General features: G+C 38.8%; 1 protein-coding gene across 1 annotated transcript in view; it reads left to right on the plus strand.

Annotated features, from left to right (window-relative positions):
- Positions 1-629: 629 nt before the first annotated feature.
- Positions 630-17,679, plus strand: part of LOC115435750 (dolichyl-diphosphooligosaccharide--protein glycosyltransferase subunit STT3B-like) — a 165,262-nt gene continuing 148,212 nt past the window's right edge. The window contains exon 1 of the mRNA XM_030158356.1: positions 630-1,286. Within this exon, the coding sequence (XP_030014216.1) occupies positions 949-1,286 (338 nt within the window). The 5' untranslated portion in view covers positions 630-948. The remainder of the gene's footprint in view (positions 1,287-17,679) is intronic.

The raw sequence follows: 17,679 nt of genomic DNA on the forward strand, positions 1-17,679 counted from the left end.
TTAGAGAAGTTCAATGTAAGTCTATGGGAGCCAAGGTTTTTCGGAGCAGCATCTAGTGGCTGTTAGTGGTATTACAACTTTAATATACTTCCGCATTAGCTTCAATTTGGAGCCAAGGTCCTTGCCCTTTGAAATCATCCAATATTTCACCTGAAGTCAAAAATGTAAAAAGATTTTTTTAAAAAAATCTAAATTTGTTTTTATTCTTCTGTCATTCTTCGAAACTCCAGATTTTGATGCAGGACTTTTTTTTTTTTTTTTTACTTCTTATCTATCCTGGAGTATTGGAGTATTCTTACCTGCTGTCATAGCTGACTGCTTCCCCCACCTCTATCCTTATTGGCTGTGTAGGATTTTCTCTGAAATTCATTTATTTCATTGGTCCGTGTGACCCGTGTGTTCACATCCTATAGGCTCTCCCACCTGTCAATCATCCCCGTCTTTCACTTTTTCTCTCGCACCAGCACATTTTCGTCTGTCCCAGTGCTCTGCCGTGATTGGTCACTACTACTGACCATCAAACAAATACTGCGGTGTGACTGGATACATCCTTGAGCCGCGTCCCGCTTGGCCGTACCTGTCTCGCTGTGATTGGCTAGCGGCTCTTCCGGCTCCAAACGTAGCTCCCGCCCCCGTTCAATCCAGCTCCAAGGAAGGAAGGAGGAACCGCTCGAGTCGCATGTGTCACTTCCAGAATGCTCCGAAACCGCGCTGCTATGTGACTCCCTGGGATATTTTAGCCTGTTTTGCGGTCGGTGGGACGTAAGGTTAGAAAGTTAGGAATCACAGCCGGTGTTTTGGGGGCGCGGGGCGCGTTGGGAAGGTGGCGCGAGTGGTTTCGGAAGTGGAGCGTGGCAGAGAAAAGGAAGAAGGGGGGGGCTTTTCTTTCCTGTGTGATACCAGTTAGCTTCGCTTCGCTTTGCTGCCACGACGGGACTGACGTAGAATATGGCGGAGCATCACCCGGTTTCCGACAACAAACACAAATCTTCGCTCAACTCCGGAGCTCCGTCGTACTCCGGGAATGGACGCAGCAGCACGGCGGTGGTGGAGAGAGGAGGAGGAGGAGGAGGAGGAGGCGGCAGCAGCAGTGCCGGGGCAGGACCGGGACCGGGAGCAGGAGCAGCCGGAGGAGGAGGAGGGCTGTCCGGCGGCCTGTCGCAGCCGGCCGGGTGGCAGTCCCTGCTGTCTTTCACCATCCTGTTCCTGGCCTGGCTGGCCGGTTTCAGCTCCAGGCTCTTCGCTGTCATCCGCTTCGAGAGCATCATCCATGAGTTTGACCCCTGGTGAGTTTTTCCGGCCACAAAGCTGCAAGAAATAGGAGGTTTCGAGACTTGGCAAAGCTCCGTGGGGAAGTTTATGTGAAAGCATGGAAGTGTCATCCAACAAAGATGCTTAAAAATATTAGAATAGCACTAGTAGTTTGTATTAACCCATAAATAGCCATAAACATGCACCTCCGATCAAAAGCATTCACTGATATGACATGTTTAATAACTGTTGAGCCACTAATCCTGTCAGTACGTGTATGAAATTCAGCTAAAATGCAGTTATAAGTCTTTTCATGGTCATCAGATATGACCCATTTGGATGTTCAGAGTCTCCCTACTGAACATGGAAACACCGTCATCCTCTGCAACATTGATTCACCTGTTAAAACCCACATTGTTTTACAGATGACAGTGCATGTTGACGCTTGTTTTTGTGTTCAGTTAATCATATATTTGGTTGAAAAGCGATCTATTTATTCATGTTTTCCTGATTTGATATAATAACCTTTGAATTTACTCTGAGATTTTGTCAACATCTTCATGATCAGTGAATTAAATATAGGAAGATAACAGATTTTCACTTGAAAATGCAAAATGCAAAGGTTAATATAAAAGCATGGAAGTGTCATCCAACAAAGATGCTTAAAAATATTAGAATAGCACTAGTAGTTTGTATTAACCCATAAATAGCCATAAACATGCACCTCCGATCAAAAGCATTCACTGATATGACATATTTAATAACTGTTGAGCCACTAATCCTGTCAGTACGTGTATGAAATTCAGCTAAAAGGCAGTTATAAGTCTTTTCATGGTCATCAGATATGACCCATTTGGATGTTCAGAGGTTCCGTAGTTACCGTGGAAATACTGTCATCCTCTGCAACATTTATTCACCTGTTAAAACGCACATTATTTTACAGATGACAGTGCATGTTGATACTTGTTTTTGTGTTCAGTTAATCATATATTTGGTTGAAAAGGGCTGTTTATTCATGTTTTCCTGATTTGATATAATAACCTTTGAATTTACTCTGAGATTTTGTCAACATCTACATGATCAGTAAATTAAATGTAGGAAGGTAACAGATTTTCACCCCAAAATGCAAAATGCAGAGGGTAATATTATAGTGAACAGTGATGAATCATTTTGGAGAGACAAAAAAAAGGGTCAGCTTGGCTTCAGTAACTGTTATCCGTAACTGCACATGTTACAGTGGCTCCACTATCTTTATCTTTATTTTTATTTTTACCTTTATCTTTAACTTTATCTTACAGCTCCAAGGACCTACATAAGTCTGTTATTTCATTATGAAGTGCAGCATTGTGGGGTGGAGGTGGAGGAGGGGTTTCAACCAGAGTAAACCAGGACGGTGGTGACAGCATGGTTTGACTCGGGTTGAAGTCCTCCTGACACAGATTTTCTTTTTATCGCCCACGGATCACCTTTGACTTCCCGTTTGCACACTGCCACTTACACCACCAGCAGGCTCTTAGGTGCATATGTGTTGAACCTCATCTAAAAACCAGCTCCAACTGACATTTATCTTGTCAATTATTCACAGTATTCCACCTGTGTGGCTTTTGTATTTCCATGCTATTGTTCTGATGTTTATTAAACTACTATTTTTAGATTTAAATGCATTGTTTTTACAGGGCTGTTCAGTTGCAGTTGGTGTTAAATGTTAAAGCAGTGCTGTTGAACACCGGTAGATAAATCAGAGCTGATAGGACAGTTTACAAAGTATTGGATTTAGCAGAACTTGGCTCCAGTTGTGGCTAATAGGCTATATTTGGCTCCGCAGCTGAAGTTGTGGACTCAGACAGGATAAACAGCAAGAAATTGCTAGTTGGTTTGATTTTAAGTGATCGAGACTGACTGATTTATTTGGGTATTTATTACTTTGACATGGATGTTTAGCCTAAGGGTTATCAGATTCAGAGATGGTTAATCTCCGACGGTGTCAAAGTGTTTTTGCTCTGATTCTTGTGCTTTCTACTTTTGCTTTCTCCAAACTAGTGGCCTTGAAAAATCCTCAATTTTTCGACCTCAAGCAAAAGCTGCTGGTTTTACTTCAAGTGTGTGAAGATTTCCTCATGGGCAGCAGTTGACAGTAGGACAGTGAGGTTAACAGATTTTCCTGGAAGATAAAGAACGAGCAGAAAGAGCCAAAACTGTCAAAGACTATACCTTGATTTTGCACCTCTTCATGTTATCTTCCAGCACGTACAGTTTATTTTTACGAGGGTGGAATACCTCGGATTAAACAGCCTGCCGCTGTGCCTAAAACAGAGCTGATGCTCTTTTGTGCTGACCGTGATATTGTTTGTGTTTCATTTCAAAAATTGTAACCGGCTCGCTTCCTGCCAGAAAATGTCCAGGCTTTTTATTTGTACTCTAAGGGACTATTGCCTGGCCCAAGCCTGCATTGCATCACTGAAAGCATTTAATGATTATTCTGAGACCAGCAGTGTGGATTAAACTGCTTCATGTCTGTCTGCCGAATAAAAGAGGAGGCTTGAAAGCTTCGCCTGGGCAAGAATCCTTCAGTTTCTGTGTGTCGCTGTCTTAAAGCTTAACATGGCATGACATGGAGTGAAATTTATTCATACACTGCTTCATTGTTCTTTCAGTCTCCCTTTGCTGTCAGACTGGTAGCATTATGTAAACTAGGTCTTTGGAGACATCCAGAACCAGTGTGTGTCAGTGTTTTCCCTACAGACCGAGGTCAGATGATGGTTTATATGAAAGGGCAGCTGTTGGTAATGTTTTACACCTCAGTCATACACTGGATTATGTATGCAAATGTCTCTGAGTTCTTGTTACGACAGTACAACATCATTAGCGTGGTGATGGGGAAACCCCTGCTGGTTGAGTGCAGCTGCTGTTTGTCTCTGTATGATTGCTGTAAGTCAGGGTTTCCACTGGTTCTGGAAATGTCAGAAGTCCAGTAATTAGAAGCCAGGCCTCGAAACATCTATGAAAAAGTAAAAGTGACAGGATTACAATCAGGGATTCAAAGGCTGGACATCAGCATCATCTCAAATTTGCTGATGTTTGCCAATTTTGGTTTTGGGATATTAGATGTCTTGTCACTAGTTGCTTTTCCATCGGACATATGCGCAAAACTTTACCAATATTTACTAAATGTGGAAAAAACAGAAGTGCATGACACGGGAAGTCATTCCATAAACATGGCGATGAACATAAATATCATGTTGATTTACAGATATATTCATTATTATTATATATTACCCCTCTATCCCGTACTAAATTAAAAAATGATTTGGTTTCCTGGTGTTAATATTACCTATAAGTTGCATAATGTGGCAGTAACATTAGTCTCACTTTTTAATATGTTCTTGAGGAAAAATTGATGATCACACTGTAACAAAACTATAAAACCAAACCAGCATGTAATAGATAAACCCCCTACTACAAATCACAGGGTTTAGACAGGAGAGGAGTCTAGTCGCATAAAAGAATTGTACTTCTAGAAGAAACAGCCTTTATCTAAAAGAATTGTACTTCTAGAAGAAACAGCCTTTATCTAATGTGGGTGAGTACAGGTTCAAGGTCTGGCTTGACAGCAGTACATTCAGAGCAAATTTGGATCCTTCTGAAACGGACAAAATTGCACCGTTTTCAAGATAACCTGTAAATTAGACACTAGAGTTGCACAAGAAGTCAGAAAGCTGCCGTAAAGACCATCACCCAGAATTTTTCTGAATGCCCCAGTATCATCAAAGTCAGACTCCTGCCATATTTATTTATTTTTTTTCCTGGTACGGACGTGACATGGGTCTTGAATTGGCCTCATAATGGCCTTAGAAGATCAAGCGAAAGAGTCAGGAATGGAACTTGTGTAAACCTCCAAATGCACAAAAGGTTAGAGTTGTACGTTTTACTTGTATAGAGGTAGCCCGAGGTCCTGTTACAGAAACTTTAAGGTTGTCAGCGCTGGGGAGAGTAAAAGACAGTGAGGCTTTTAGCTCCTTCTGATCACAGTTGGATGACACTTGCTCATGTTCTGCTCACCGCTGGCTTACGTTCATGCTGTAACTTCTCTTTTAAGATGATTGTACGAGGGCTAACAGGCGCATCACCCCTCAGCTGCCCTGTTTGTTCCCCTTCTGTCCCCCCTTATACCCTCTCTGATGTGTCCTTTTGATGTGGCTACTTAATAGTCCTTTTCCTTAGATCAGGTATTAGATCTGACAGCAGAGTGGGCCGGGACTGGCAGTAGGCAGCCGACCTGTACATACTGAGATATCCTTTGAGTTTTACAGATGTGTTAATCATGCACAGAGTAGCACTGAGAGAAAAGAAAGCACAGCTTCATTAGTCCTTATGTCTCTGTCCGATGCACTAAAGGTTACTCACCAACAAGCTGGACCTCCCTCAGAGCAAAGTCTGGCAAGGAGACGTGATCAGATCCACCTGTCATCTTGTGCTTTAAGCCCCGGCTCTTTGAATAATGGCTCATGGGAGATTTGGGTGTAATTAGTGTCACTTGGTGTTCGTTTCTCTTATGAAGAACGACACAGTTCATATTAATGCAGACGTGAAACCATTACACCATTCACTCACAGATAATACAGACAAAACAACTAATGTCTTTGTTGGAATTAGTATTGAAGGCGATTCTTCTCTGAGATATTGAGCTGAAATGATATCCAGGAACGGTCTGCTTTTGGTTTTCAGACGTACAGTTGTTATGCAGGAGTTTCAGGTTTTTATATTGCTGGGAGCACATTGAAAGTAAAGTTTCCAGTGTCTCCCACAGACTTTTACTGTTTCTGTGTTGTGAGTGGAGGGTTATTAATATTGTCAAGTTGTCAACCCTTTTAAAGCCTTTTTTAAAATAAAATTTCAACTTTTTATTGCTGTTTTTTATTATTAATGAACTGAAAACATTAGATGAGAGAGCAGGGTATGCTTTCAACCCATCTGTTGTTTGTAAGATTTTAACCCAAAATGTTGAATTATTAAAATTGTCACATTTCACTGTTGAGGTCTGGTAATTTTGCACAGTAACAGACATTTTCCATTACATTGTAGAACTCTGCTTCTTCACAGGGACGGATTAAGTTCTGCCAATGTCAGCTTTTTGCATTGCCAACTTCTTAATCCTGAAGTGGATGTTTGTTGTGAGAGTTTTTCATTTGGATTTACATTGTTACTGTTGGAATCTGAATGGAATCAAAATAAGCGCAGACCAGTTTGCATGTCGACTTCATAACTTACTTACGGCTAATTGCTGACGTATTTGTCTTAGGAAATGATGTTCAACGATATTTAATAATTCTTCTTTTTTGAGATGTTTTTCTAGAGACAAGTGTTATTCATGCTACTGGGTTTGTTTGCTGCTGTTGAGGACCTGCTGAGTTCACTGTAAAATGAACCGTTGGTTACTGACAAACAGTAATTAGCTAACACATGACAGTAATATTGGTGTTGACATTATTACTCACCTTAATTAATTGAATTTAGTTGATTTACATGTTGCAGCTGCAGCTCTCATGGTTTCAGATGCTGCTGGTTCTGGGTCTGCTCATGTAGGTTATACTGTAAAATATAGTTTGTATGATTTCGTTGTTATTGCTGTGCTTAAGAGTGTTCCAAGTTGGTCTCAAAAATTAACTTTGACTGTTAGCAACATGTAAAAGTGAGATTCTGCTAAGCGTAATATTTTCAGTTAGTCTGAACATAGTGCCATTAAGGAGTAGAACCCGACGGATTAATCGGGCCGATTATAGTGTATCATGGATTAATCAACATCGGCCAATATGTAACTGATGTATTAACTTTTTTACTGTGCAGAGATTTTGTCGCTCGCTGCTCCTGTGTGTCTGTGCTGTCCTTAGAGGTAGAGGAATACTGAAGTGTGCCAGTTTCACTTTCACTTCTGCTCTGACAATCACGCTAAATCACGGACCGCTATTGTGTAAATTGTCTTTGTGAGATAAACAAAGATTTATGCAACTGTTGATTCATGTCCACCATTATCTAATATTATATCCTGTGTATATATATATATTTTTCCTTTCTTTTTAACTTGTCTAGTCCAGCATCATAACAGCAGAATGGTAGTCTGACTGCCTTTTGGTGCCGAACAAATTTGCTTTGCCAAGGGAAACTTCATAAAGTATATGAGGGTCCCCTTGATATTCTGCTGTCTTTATTTTGAGTTTCGTTGAACCACATTTTGATGCCATACCTGACATGAAGGAACAGGGGGAAAGAGAAGGAAAGAGTGAAGGGAGGAGAAAAAGACAGAAGATGGCAAAGACCCTCACAAGAAAATATCAACAATACCAACAATAACAACCATGGTGATAAATACAATGGTAATAATAACTAGAACCAGAACTGAGCAAACTGGGCAGAAAAAAAAAATCCTTTGTAAATCAATGCTCTTATTTCATATATCGGCTGATATATCGGATATCGCCAGTATATTGGATATCAGCTTTTTTAGCCCCCAACACCCCATATCGGTTGAGCTCTATTAATAAGAAACAATTGTATGTAAAACTTGCTTGTGTTGATAACAAAATGTCAAACGTCATCCTTTTCTGCTTAGAGAACCAGGCAGACAGTGGTGTTTGAAAGAGGAGTAGATTGAATGAGAGAGAGCGATTGGCAGTGGTGAGAAAAAAGCAATGAAATGTTCAAAACATTTTCCATTCATGCTCTAAAATGCACATAAACCTGCCCACACCACTGCACGAATCCGGGGATGTTCTACAAGAAATCCAATCGAAAGCATACACCTGGTCTGGTTTGAACAAAAGACGTGGGCTTAGTCTGGATCAAACTGAACCAAAGTTTGTTGTTTTTTTTTTTTATCAATGAATGATGCATGACATGTAAACAGTGACTTCAGTGGTCTACTAAAACTTCCACATGAGCACCTTAGGTTGAACTTTCACAAACACCTGAAGAACAGTGCAATAAGTGAAAAGAGCAGAATGAACTGGAGTTGCTTCATTGTTGTTTATGTTCTGCTGTTATTGGCTGGAGGTACACACACCGTTTGTCCCTCCAGAAACACCCAAAAACATCTCGAACAAAGCAAAATAAGAAGTAAACACATCACCACACACTGACAGAGGGTCAGACGAGATGATGGAGGAGGATTATTGTTGTATGAGTCAATATAACATGAACGTACTTTTCCTTTAATTACCAGCGCTTGCAGAGGGAATATTCACAGTCATCTCGTAATTAATTTTATAAATGTCATCCTTCATTAGATAGGAAATTTAGCTCCTTGTAATAATGTCTGTCATAGATGTAAAACAATGTATATTAACCTTTTTAATCTGTAATTATCATTTTGCTCTTGATGTGACACTGGCTAATTGTGATTTGTGGGAATTTTCACTTTGCATATCGGCAAATAATGACGTGACATTTATTACCAGATGAAAAACTACTTTCTTTATTTCGCTTTTACATTTTTCTCATGCATATACTTAACACTGGTGACTTATTGGATGAATAATAAGAATTATACTTGGTTTGGCCTACTGTTTTTTTGTTTTTTTTTTTGCAACTAAAACCCAACCAGTATCAAAAGCTTGCATTGGGCATCATTAATCTTACACACTAATTTGTTAAATCGTACTGGGATTGAACTTTATCTTAAATTTAAATATATGCTTCACTGTATTTGTAGAGAGTATCTGAAGTGACAGCCTATTGCATATCAAATACAGCTAAAACGCAGGTGCTGTGTCAGCAACAGGGTTTAATTTGCGACTGATTTGCCATAAAATTACAATCCATAACTGATGCCTGCAAAGGAAAAAGTTGAAGCCTATAATTTTAAAGTAAGAGCAGGAAATGTGTGGATTTTAATGGCTCTTGTCGAATATGAGTGTTCTGTTCTTGTTCTTGCATGCATTAGTGGGAGATAATAGGAAATAGCCTGGTGTTTATTGAGGTTGGAGTTGATGATGTGTGGCTTTACTGCACCCAAGGATGCACAATGGGTTATCAGTTGTGCCACGTTATGAGGCTTTCGCAGAACGCCAGCGCCAGGTTTGTGGCGGGTGATGAACAGGTATTAGACCGGGCGGGTGTTGCCGTTGCACGTCTGTCTGCAAAGATCTAGCTCTTCCTCTTTACTTTCCTGAGAGGAAAAAGGCGCTTTGAAGGCATAAAATGAAAAGAAGGTAGGCTTGGGAGGAGAAATGAAAAGTGTTGGCTTGAAACGGAATGGGAAAGCAGTTCCTAGATTTAGCCCCGTTGGCTTCATTTACACCGCCTGCCTCTTCAGATCAATTTTTTCTCACTTATTTCTGCTTTATCGTTTCATTTCCTCACTCCAGTTGAGGTCAGACTATGAAGGAGAACGGTATTATATTTCGTTTTTTACTCTTACGGGTTTAGGTGACTTAAAAAAGTAAAAAAGTACCTTGTCTCAGGGATCCTAGCTGTAAAATAAAAACAGAGTTAGCAGCGTGTTGGAAAGCCATGTCAGGATTTTGGCTTCTGATTCATGGAGGCCGAGCGTACCCCCGCTGGTTCCTATTAGGTGCCTCTTGCCGTGCAGTCTGCTTGGTCATGGGGGGTCGTGACAGTTTGTGCTCCTGTTGACAGATTGAGCCGGTCACCTGAAATCTGATTCTTCGGTGGCGGTGACCTGACCGAACAGCGAACAGTCTGAGCTGCAGCCTGTGAGTCAAAGCGAAGAGATGAACGGCGCTCTGGAAAACCTCCCAGACATTGACCTTGTTTGAGCCTCTACTACTTTGCTACTGGCTGCAGATATTTCCCTACTTACAGTTTGTACAGTAGCATCCATACAGTGTAATTCAATCACACGGACCAGCGTAGCAGTAAATCCTGCCTTTTGTGGTCTTATAATGCTCTGCTGTTGACATAAGGGCCGAGCCTGCTGCTGCATTATTGCTGTAACATGACGCCCACCACAGAGTCGAGCTCGTTACAGCTCATTATCACTGCTACTCCTTCCAGTAATTCATGTTCCGAGTATTTATCGGAAATTAACAGGACAAACATACAAAACGTTCCTGTTTGCAGAGTTGCTTTCGAAATTAAACAGGAGTTAAATGCTCTGTATCGTTTGCAGGCTTTAAAAGATCTGTGAAGAAACTAAAGCCGTCTTCTGCATGACTCTGAACATTTCTGCTCTGAGATGGAGATGATTTTCATTTCATTTTTCATTTATTTATTTGTATCAGACATGTAAATAATTACAGTGCATAGAATATAAAAAAACTTAAAAAAAAAAAAAAATAAAAAAATAAAAAGGGTTATATACAGTCTTTGATGGCTTCATCAAAGGTTTTTGTGTTTTTGTGTTCTCTTAAATATACTCAAATATATGTATATTTGACAAATTCTGGAATTATGGATCATTTGCATTAAACATGGTATAAAAATAAAATTATAGCAGCAGGATTCCATTCTAGGCCAGCCCAGAATAGAATTCCAATCTGGGCCGGCCTGATTCTGAATTGGGCTGGCTGGCCCAGAATGGAATTCCATTCAGGGCCAGGTTGAGTTAGGATTCCTTTCTGGGCCGGCCCAGAATGGAATCCTATAGAGATTCCATTCTAGGCCGGCCTAGAATAGAATTCCATTCTGGGCCGGCCCGCTTCAGAATCGGGACAGATTCCGTTTTGGGCCTCGACATATATATAAAAACAACAGATGATCAACAACTAACTTTTGTTATGTGTTTGGTATGTTCCACTTCCATTACCATTGTTGATAAGTGATTATTGAAATATATTGCATTATAAGTTATGCAGACTATCATTTAGATACACTACAAACAAAAAGTTAAGGATATTTCTTTTTTTTTTGTCTTGTTTTTGGTCATTTTTGCCATTTGAAAATAAAACCATGTCTGGCCATTAAAAAAATCTGTTTCAATTCAATTCACTCACAAAAAAACAAAAAGTGCTGTACAAGAATCCCAACTGAAAAAAAAAAAAAATAGCCCCAAAATTTAAAATATCCTCAACTTTTTGTTTGTAGTGTAGTTACTAAGTGTAATATACTTCAGTTTTCTTAGTCTGTTTTCTATCGGTCATTTACATAATTAGGACTCTAAATAGATGTTACTGTATCATTAATGAAGTAAAAGTAATGTGTTATGTTGTATAAATGTGAGATGAGGGTGGGATTTAATACGTTTTCTTCTTCCCACTCCTTATTAAGCAGTACATACTGAATTTATTCTATTATTACTGGTGTACATGGTAATTGCTATTTTGTCTTCATCATCTTTATTTATTAATGTATTTGCTCAGAAATTAGTTCCTTGTACACAAAAAATGTTGAATCTTTTTGCTTCTGCTCAAAACAAATAAATAAATGAATGAATGAATGAATGAGTGTCTGGATGTGACACAGGACTACTTCAAGTTCATCCGTAAAAGAGAGAATCACACAGAACTGTATGAGGCTCTGAAAGGGTTAGTTTGAGTTTTTGTTCTGGTTTCACCACTTAATTAAGGGCTAATATCCATTTATGTGTGTGCAACATTTAGAATAGTTTTTGCCCTGTTTAGTTGCAGTCACACAGTCTTTTCCAACTGGATCTGAAGCCCTGACGTGCTTTTAAACCTGCCAACAAAAAAGCCATCTGTTGCCTATGTTGTGTCACATTTGCTTGGATTATAACAGACAAACAAATGAATCAATCAAGGAAGTGTTGTATGAGGTGAAATTGTTGCCTTCACCATCACTCCAGTGTTTTCAAATAGACTGAAATGTTTTCAGTTCAACTGAAAATGAATTACATTTGACAGAATCTGAAGGAAAAATGAACTGAGCACCTTTGATTAGCGGTATTAATATTGTTTTTTATGCAAGTTTCATGACATAGAGATGTAGTAAAAACAAAAAAAATCTATCTGTCTGTCTGTCTGTCTGTCTGTCTATCTGTCTATCTATCTATCTATCTATCTATCTATCTATCTATCTATCTATCTATCTATCTATCTATCTATCTATCTATCTATCTATCTATCTATCTATAAAAAGGGTCATATTTTGCTAAACCCATTTTTTTTAGTCTTTGGTACATTTATTTGTGTATTTGGGGACCCTAATAGTTCACTAGTGGACGTTTCTGTGTTCTATGCCTATCTCAGCTTTATATTTTATTTGTATTTAAAGGGGTCATATTTTGCTAAACCCACTTTTATTAGTCTTTGGTTTTTTTATTTGTGTATTTGGACCCTAATAAATCAAAAAGTTTGAATTTGAACCCTCCGGGTGCTGCAAAGCTATCTTTATATTCATTTTGGTAAAAATTGAGTGGATTTCTACAACCTGTTTCAATTCCGGCTTACTTTGTTACGTCTATAAATAGTTATGTCACATTTGCTCATATAAGGTCAAGACTTCCGACGAACATTTCTCCGAGTATGACATAACTGTTTGTCAGCAGCAGCGGTTGTAGTAAAAACTGAAAATATGTCCAAACTTCGAGCCGATTACCTAAAATGTTCAGTGGTTGGTTGAATGGGACAGAGCAACACAGCCAGCAACCTGGAGGGGGCAGGGCCTGAAGTGGCTCATGTGCATTTAAAGGGCCAGCGCTCAAAATGACCTTTCTGGTGTCATTAGTCAGAAATATGGTTGAAGATGGACCTGTGGAGTTGAATGAATGAAGAATTCAGACCCAAGCAGAGCATTTACAGTTTATGTAGACCACAGGGAAATGTTTTAAATGCATAATTCCATTTAAAAAAAAAACCCAAAGTATCACTCCTTTAAAAGTCTGACACATGCAATGAGTGTGAAGATTTTCAAAGAGGAAGTGTTGATTTTAGCAGTTTTCAGCTCTTTGCTGCAGATTATTTTGACATTTAATTTTTTTATGTGCATTATCACCAGCATTGATACAAAAACATGTTTTAGTGGAAAGAAGATAACTGTTTTAGTCACATTAAAGCTGTCTTTTATATCTTTCATAGCCCCAGTGGATTTTGGGCTAGACTGCATGATATCTGAGGGGTATCTTGTATTTATCAATTATATTTTTAACCACAGTGGAGATTACTTAATCACTGATCACAGATTAAATTTATAACTATAAGTGAATGATTATTAGGTCCTCATTTGATTGTGCTTATTTTTCTTGAACTGTGGATTGTGGTGGCTTTTGTATGTATGAGGGATGAGCATGAAGAATCGATTAGTCACCGCTGTAATGAGAGAAGATTTATGTTTTACTTCCTGGAGATGTTGAACGAGTGTTTGTGGCTGTATTTCAGCTTGAGCAGCTTCAGCATATGTTGACTAAACTCTTCAAGTATTTCAAAAGATTAAACGCGGTACTTGGTTGTCAGTTTGTTTTATTACTACTCTGGGTTAGGCCATGTGTTACTAGTGATGTCATTAAAATACTCATTTCTTGCATGTATTATAAGAGGAAAAAAATCACAAATGAGGTTGTTTTTCCTCACTCGTCTGCTCATAGTTGTGATTCTGACAATAAGGCATGAACTCAGCCTCATCCTAGTTGTTGTCTCGGCATCTTCCCCTTAGTTTTTCTTAATAAACCTTTGGAAACTTTCAGATTGTTCCTCCCCAGGCTCACGGCCAACTCCTCTACGGTTTTATGAGACTGAACATTCTCAATCCACTCGACGAGGATGGTTTCAACCACAGGTCCTTTCCCTTCGCAAGTTCTGTTCATCAGAATGCACGACGGCTTCTCGCTGTTGGCAGGTTTCACTCCTGTACGTCGTTTGTTTCGAGGAAATGCACGCAACACCACCTTCAGGCGTGAAAATCCTCAAAATGTACACTGTAAGCAGACTACTCAGCTATCCTAAAATCTTCTTAAGGAGGAGCATTTGCACTTAAGTGTTTTTGTCTCAGGCTTTTTGATCCAGAAAAGTGGTTTATCGCTGTAACTGTGATCACTGTAAGCCTTTCCTCTGTATTTACTGTCAGCAGTCGTGTTTGGTGTTGCAGCTTAAGCCACGAAGTAAAGAATCTCTGTGAAGTGCAATGCAATAAAGAGCCAGTGAAGATGTTAAAGCCTTTGTGCACCCTCTTCTTTATTCTTCAGGTTTAATATCATGCTGCCATGTATTTTGCACTCCTGCTTGTCAGTGATTGCCAGGCTGGGTGTTGGTAATTATAAACTTGGCTTCATTGGACACTGGTCTCTTCAGGAAGGTTTTTCTTTCAACATCGCCATAGTTGTGGAACAATTTACAAAGCTCACTTCACATTCAGCATTTCATTACCCTGAGTGAAGTCAAATCTGTTCTGTCAAACTAACAGAAGTGTGTAACTGCTATTCTTAACCCATAGAAACCCAAACCACCACCGCCGACCAAATCCATTTACTGATTTAAATATTTCATATCTGTTGATCTATTACTCCTATTAATACATGTAAATAATTGGTGTAAAATACAGTTCATCATCTTTTCATGGTCATCAGATATGACCCATTTGGACCTTCAGAGGTTCTGTAGTTACTGTGGAAACACAGTCATCTTCTACAACATTGATTCACCAGTAAAACCCATGGAGTTGGATCAATGACAACGGATGGACACACTGGGTTTATGTTCAGTTAATATAGATTTTGCTGAAAAAGTCACTTTTTCTTCAGTTTTCTCTGTTTTTGATATAATAACCTTCACTCTGAGCTTTTGTGAACATCTACATGATCAGTAAATTAAATGTAGGAAAATATTGGTTTTGTGAAAACATATATATATATGATATAGATTTCTGTTTAGGTTTGTGTAAACATACACACCTTATTGTGACCTATCTTGCTGATGAAGAAGCGGAGCAAGCCCTCTCCTCCCGCCCACTTGTTATTTTTGTCCTATATTTAACTAAAAAAAACTTGGATTTGCAGCTCACTCTTCGTTCACATTTGAGGTGTGGACTTTGAACTGTACCTGAAAGGGAAGTTTTGTACGATCTGCTTTTCTGAATAAACAAAGAATAAAAAAAAAAAAAAAATGTAGGCAAATATCTGATTTTCATTGAAAAAACACAAAATACAGAAGATAATACAACAATAAATGGTGATAAATGACTTAAGTGAGGTTAAATGTAGAGAAAAATTCATTTGGGAACTGCCACAAACATAACACTGGGTCCTTATGGGTTAAACTGGTTTTTAGCTCTTTTATGTTGTCTTAATTGTGTGTAAAATTTATATTCTGTTGGTTCATTTGTGTTGTACTGATGTGCCTCTTGGTCAGGTTTCCCTCGAAAAAGAGATTTTATCTCAAGGGGCTTCCTGGTTAAATAAAGGTTAAAAAAAAAAGTCGCCACCCTGCTTTGCTTAATAAAACAACTGCCAGCGTGTCCTCATTTGCCTGCAGCTTCGGCCTGTTCAGGTTGGATGTTCAAATGCTCGTCGACTGCACAAACATGGGAAAAGTTCAGGTTAATCTGCGTCACTGGTTGCTGAATTCCAATTTAAGTTTAAGCTTTTGAGTGTGTCTCTGTCTCTCAGTCATTGGATTTTCATGAGGATATCCTGCCTTACCCCGAACATGTGGAAGATCCCCGTTATTCGGGTTACGTAATACTAATTCTTGTGTTTCATTACGCAACATCAGAATGGGGATGAGTCATTTTAAGCTATCACTCAGAGGGGAGGGTGGAATAACAAGTGGCACAGGAGTAAAGTTTACAAATTTAGCCACTGTGCTTTACTCTATAATGTTTATTTTAGCAGCAAGTACACGTGTTTGCATCTGTACTAGATCTCTGCAGTCTCAGTGTGTTTGCTGTGGTTATCTTTTCAGTTGTTGCATTGAGACATTAAGCTAAAATGTTGTGTTCCTGCTAATATCTCCGCTAGTTCAACAGTGAATTTGCAGTCAGAAGTAACAGACGCAGTTATCAGTTTATCAGGCTGTGTATCTATACGCACTGTGGTCAAGCCGTTACTGGAGCTGTGAACTTTACTTTATCACACTTTGGAGCGTGACAGTTCCCCTTCCTCTGCTACTTTTTGATGTATGACTCCCACCACAGCCGTGTCTTTTATCGCCTGTGAAAAGCACGCGTCCATATTTGCAAGTCGCGCTATAATCTGTTATGATACTTCTGTGCAGGATATTAACCCCAGAGCCGGATTTCTTTGTCCCAAAAAGCAATTACTGTATACGCATACTGACAGACAGTGATGATGAAACAGCAGTGCAATGGGCCTTCATGTTCTTTCAGGCATCTTCTGATCATGTCTTTTGTTTGTGCAGTTTTTCTGTGTCGGCTTTTGTGGTGTCATCTCTGTTTTATGTTATGGTCTGTTCACAGTCGTGCAAAGTGGCATCAGAGCTCAAAGCGCCTTAAACTTTGTTTCAAGTCAAAGAGATTAGACTAGACATTTGGTGGATTATTAATGACAGAAGGTTAACAGCTAACGGGTACTGTTAGGATTTCATTTTTTGGACCTTAAACTTAAAGCTTATCTTTAATTTTAACTCTGGATAATCATTTATCATACACTGAAATTTACTATAATAAATCATTGAGCTTTATAAGATAATTGCTCCTTTTTATTTTAACTTTTTTTTTATTACATTTGTAAAAGCTGAAAGAAAAATGAACGTAAGGCCTGATGAGAGAACAGTACGTGTGTGATTCTAGTGAAAAAATGTGACTGAATTAAACATTTTCCTCACTACATTTAAATGTGTTGCTAAATTAGTACTTTTCATCACTCAAGTGTTCATGATTTCGCACAGACACAGTATCCTTGTTACCATGGTAATCATCTTTAACCTCTGCCCACATGTGATGATTTGCTCTACATGGATTTAATATGAATGCTCGGTGTCGTCTTTTTTGCTCCACAGTCGTCAGTTCTGTTGTTAATTTTTATTTTTACTAATTAAAGAAAGAAGTGTGGTTGTGCAGATGGATCTAAAGCTGTGAAATCAGCCCATAAACAGTCTTTTTTATAATAGTCAGAGCTTTTCTTTTCTTTTCTCTTTTTTTTTTTTTAATAGAATTGCAAATTGAATGTGTTTGGGTTCTTATTAACTCGATCTTTTGATGAAGCTTCCTTTTATTCTACAAGATGCAATGAGTATTTATTTATTTTTTTTAAGGATGTTCCAATATATTGGCTGGACATCTGCCAATACTGGTACATCGCATGTCTTTTTATTTTTGGCAGTGATGGATATTTATCTGTCATGTTATATCATCGGTTCTTTTATGAATGAAAGACTGAAAATAGCAATAGTATTTTTAAATTCATAGTGAAGATTTGTTAAAGAAGCAGAAAATACCGTCCAGTGGTATCAGCATGATCCAAATCTACCGTCAGTGCAACCTTAAAAAGTAGTGCAACACAGAAGAATGCTGTAGTTTGTTGTGACTTTTCCAGTAATAACTTTGAAATGTTATCAGTATTGTTAG

This window comes from Sphaeramia orbicularis, chromosome 16, assembly GCF_902148855.1.
Source record: "Sphaeramia orbicularis chromosome 16, fSphaOr1.1, whole genome shotgun sequence".
Classification (NCBI taxonomy): domain Eukaryota; kingdom Metazoa; phylum Chordata; class Actinopteri; order Kurtiformes; family Apogonidae; genus Sphaeramia; species Sphaeramia orbicularis.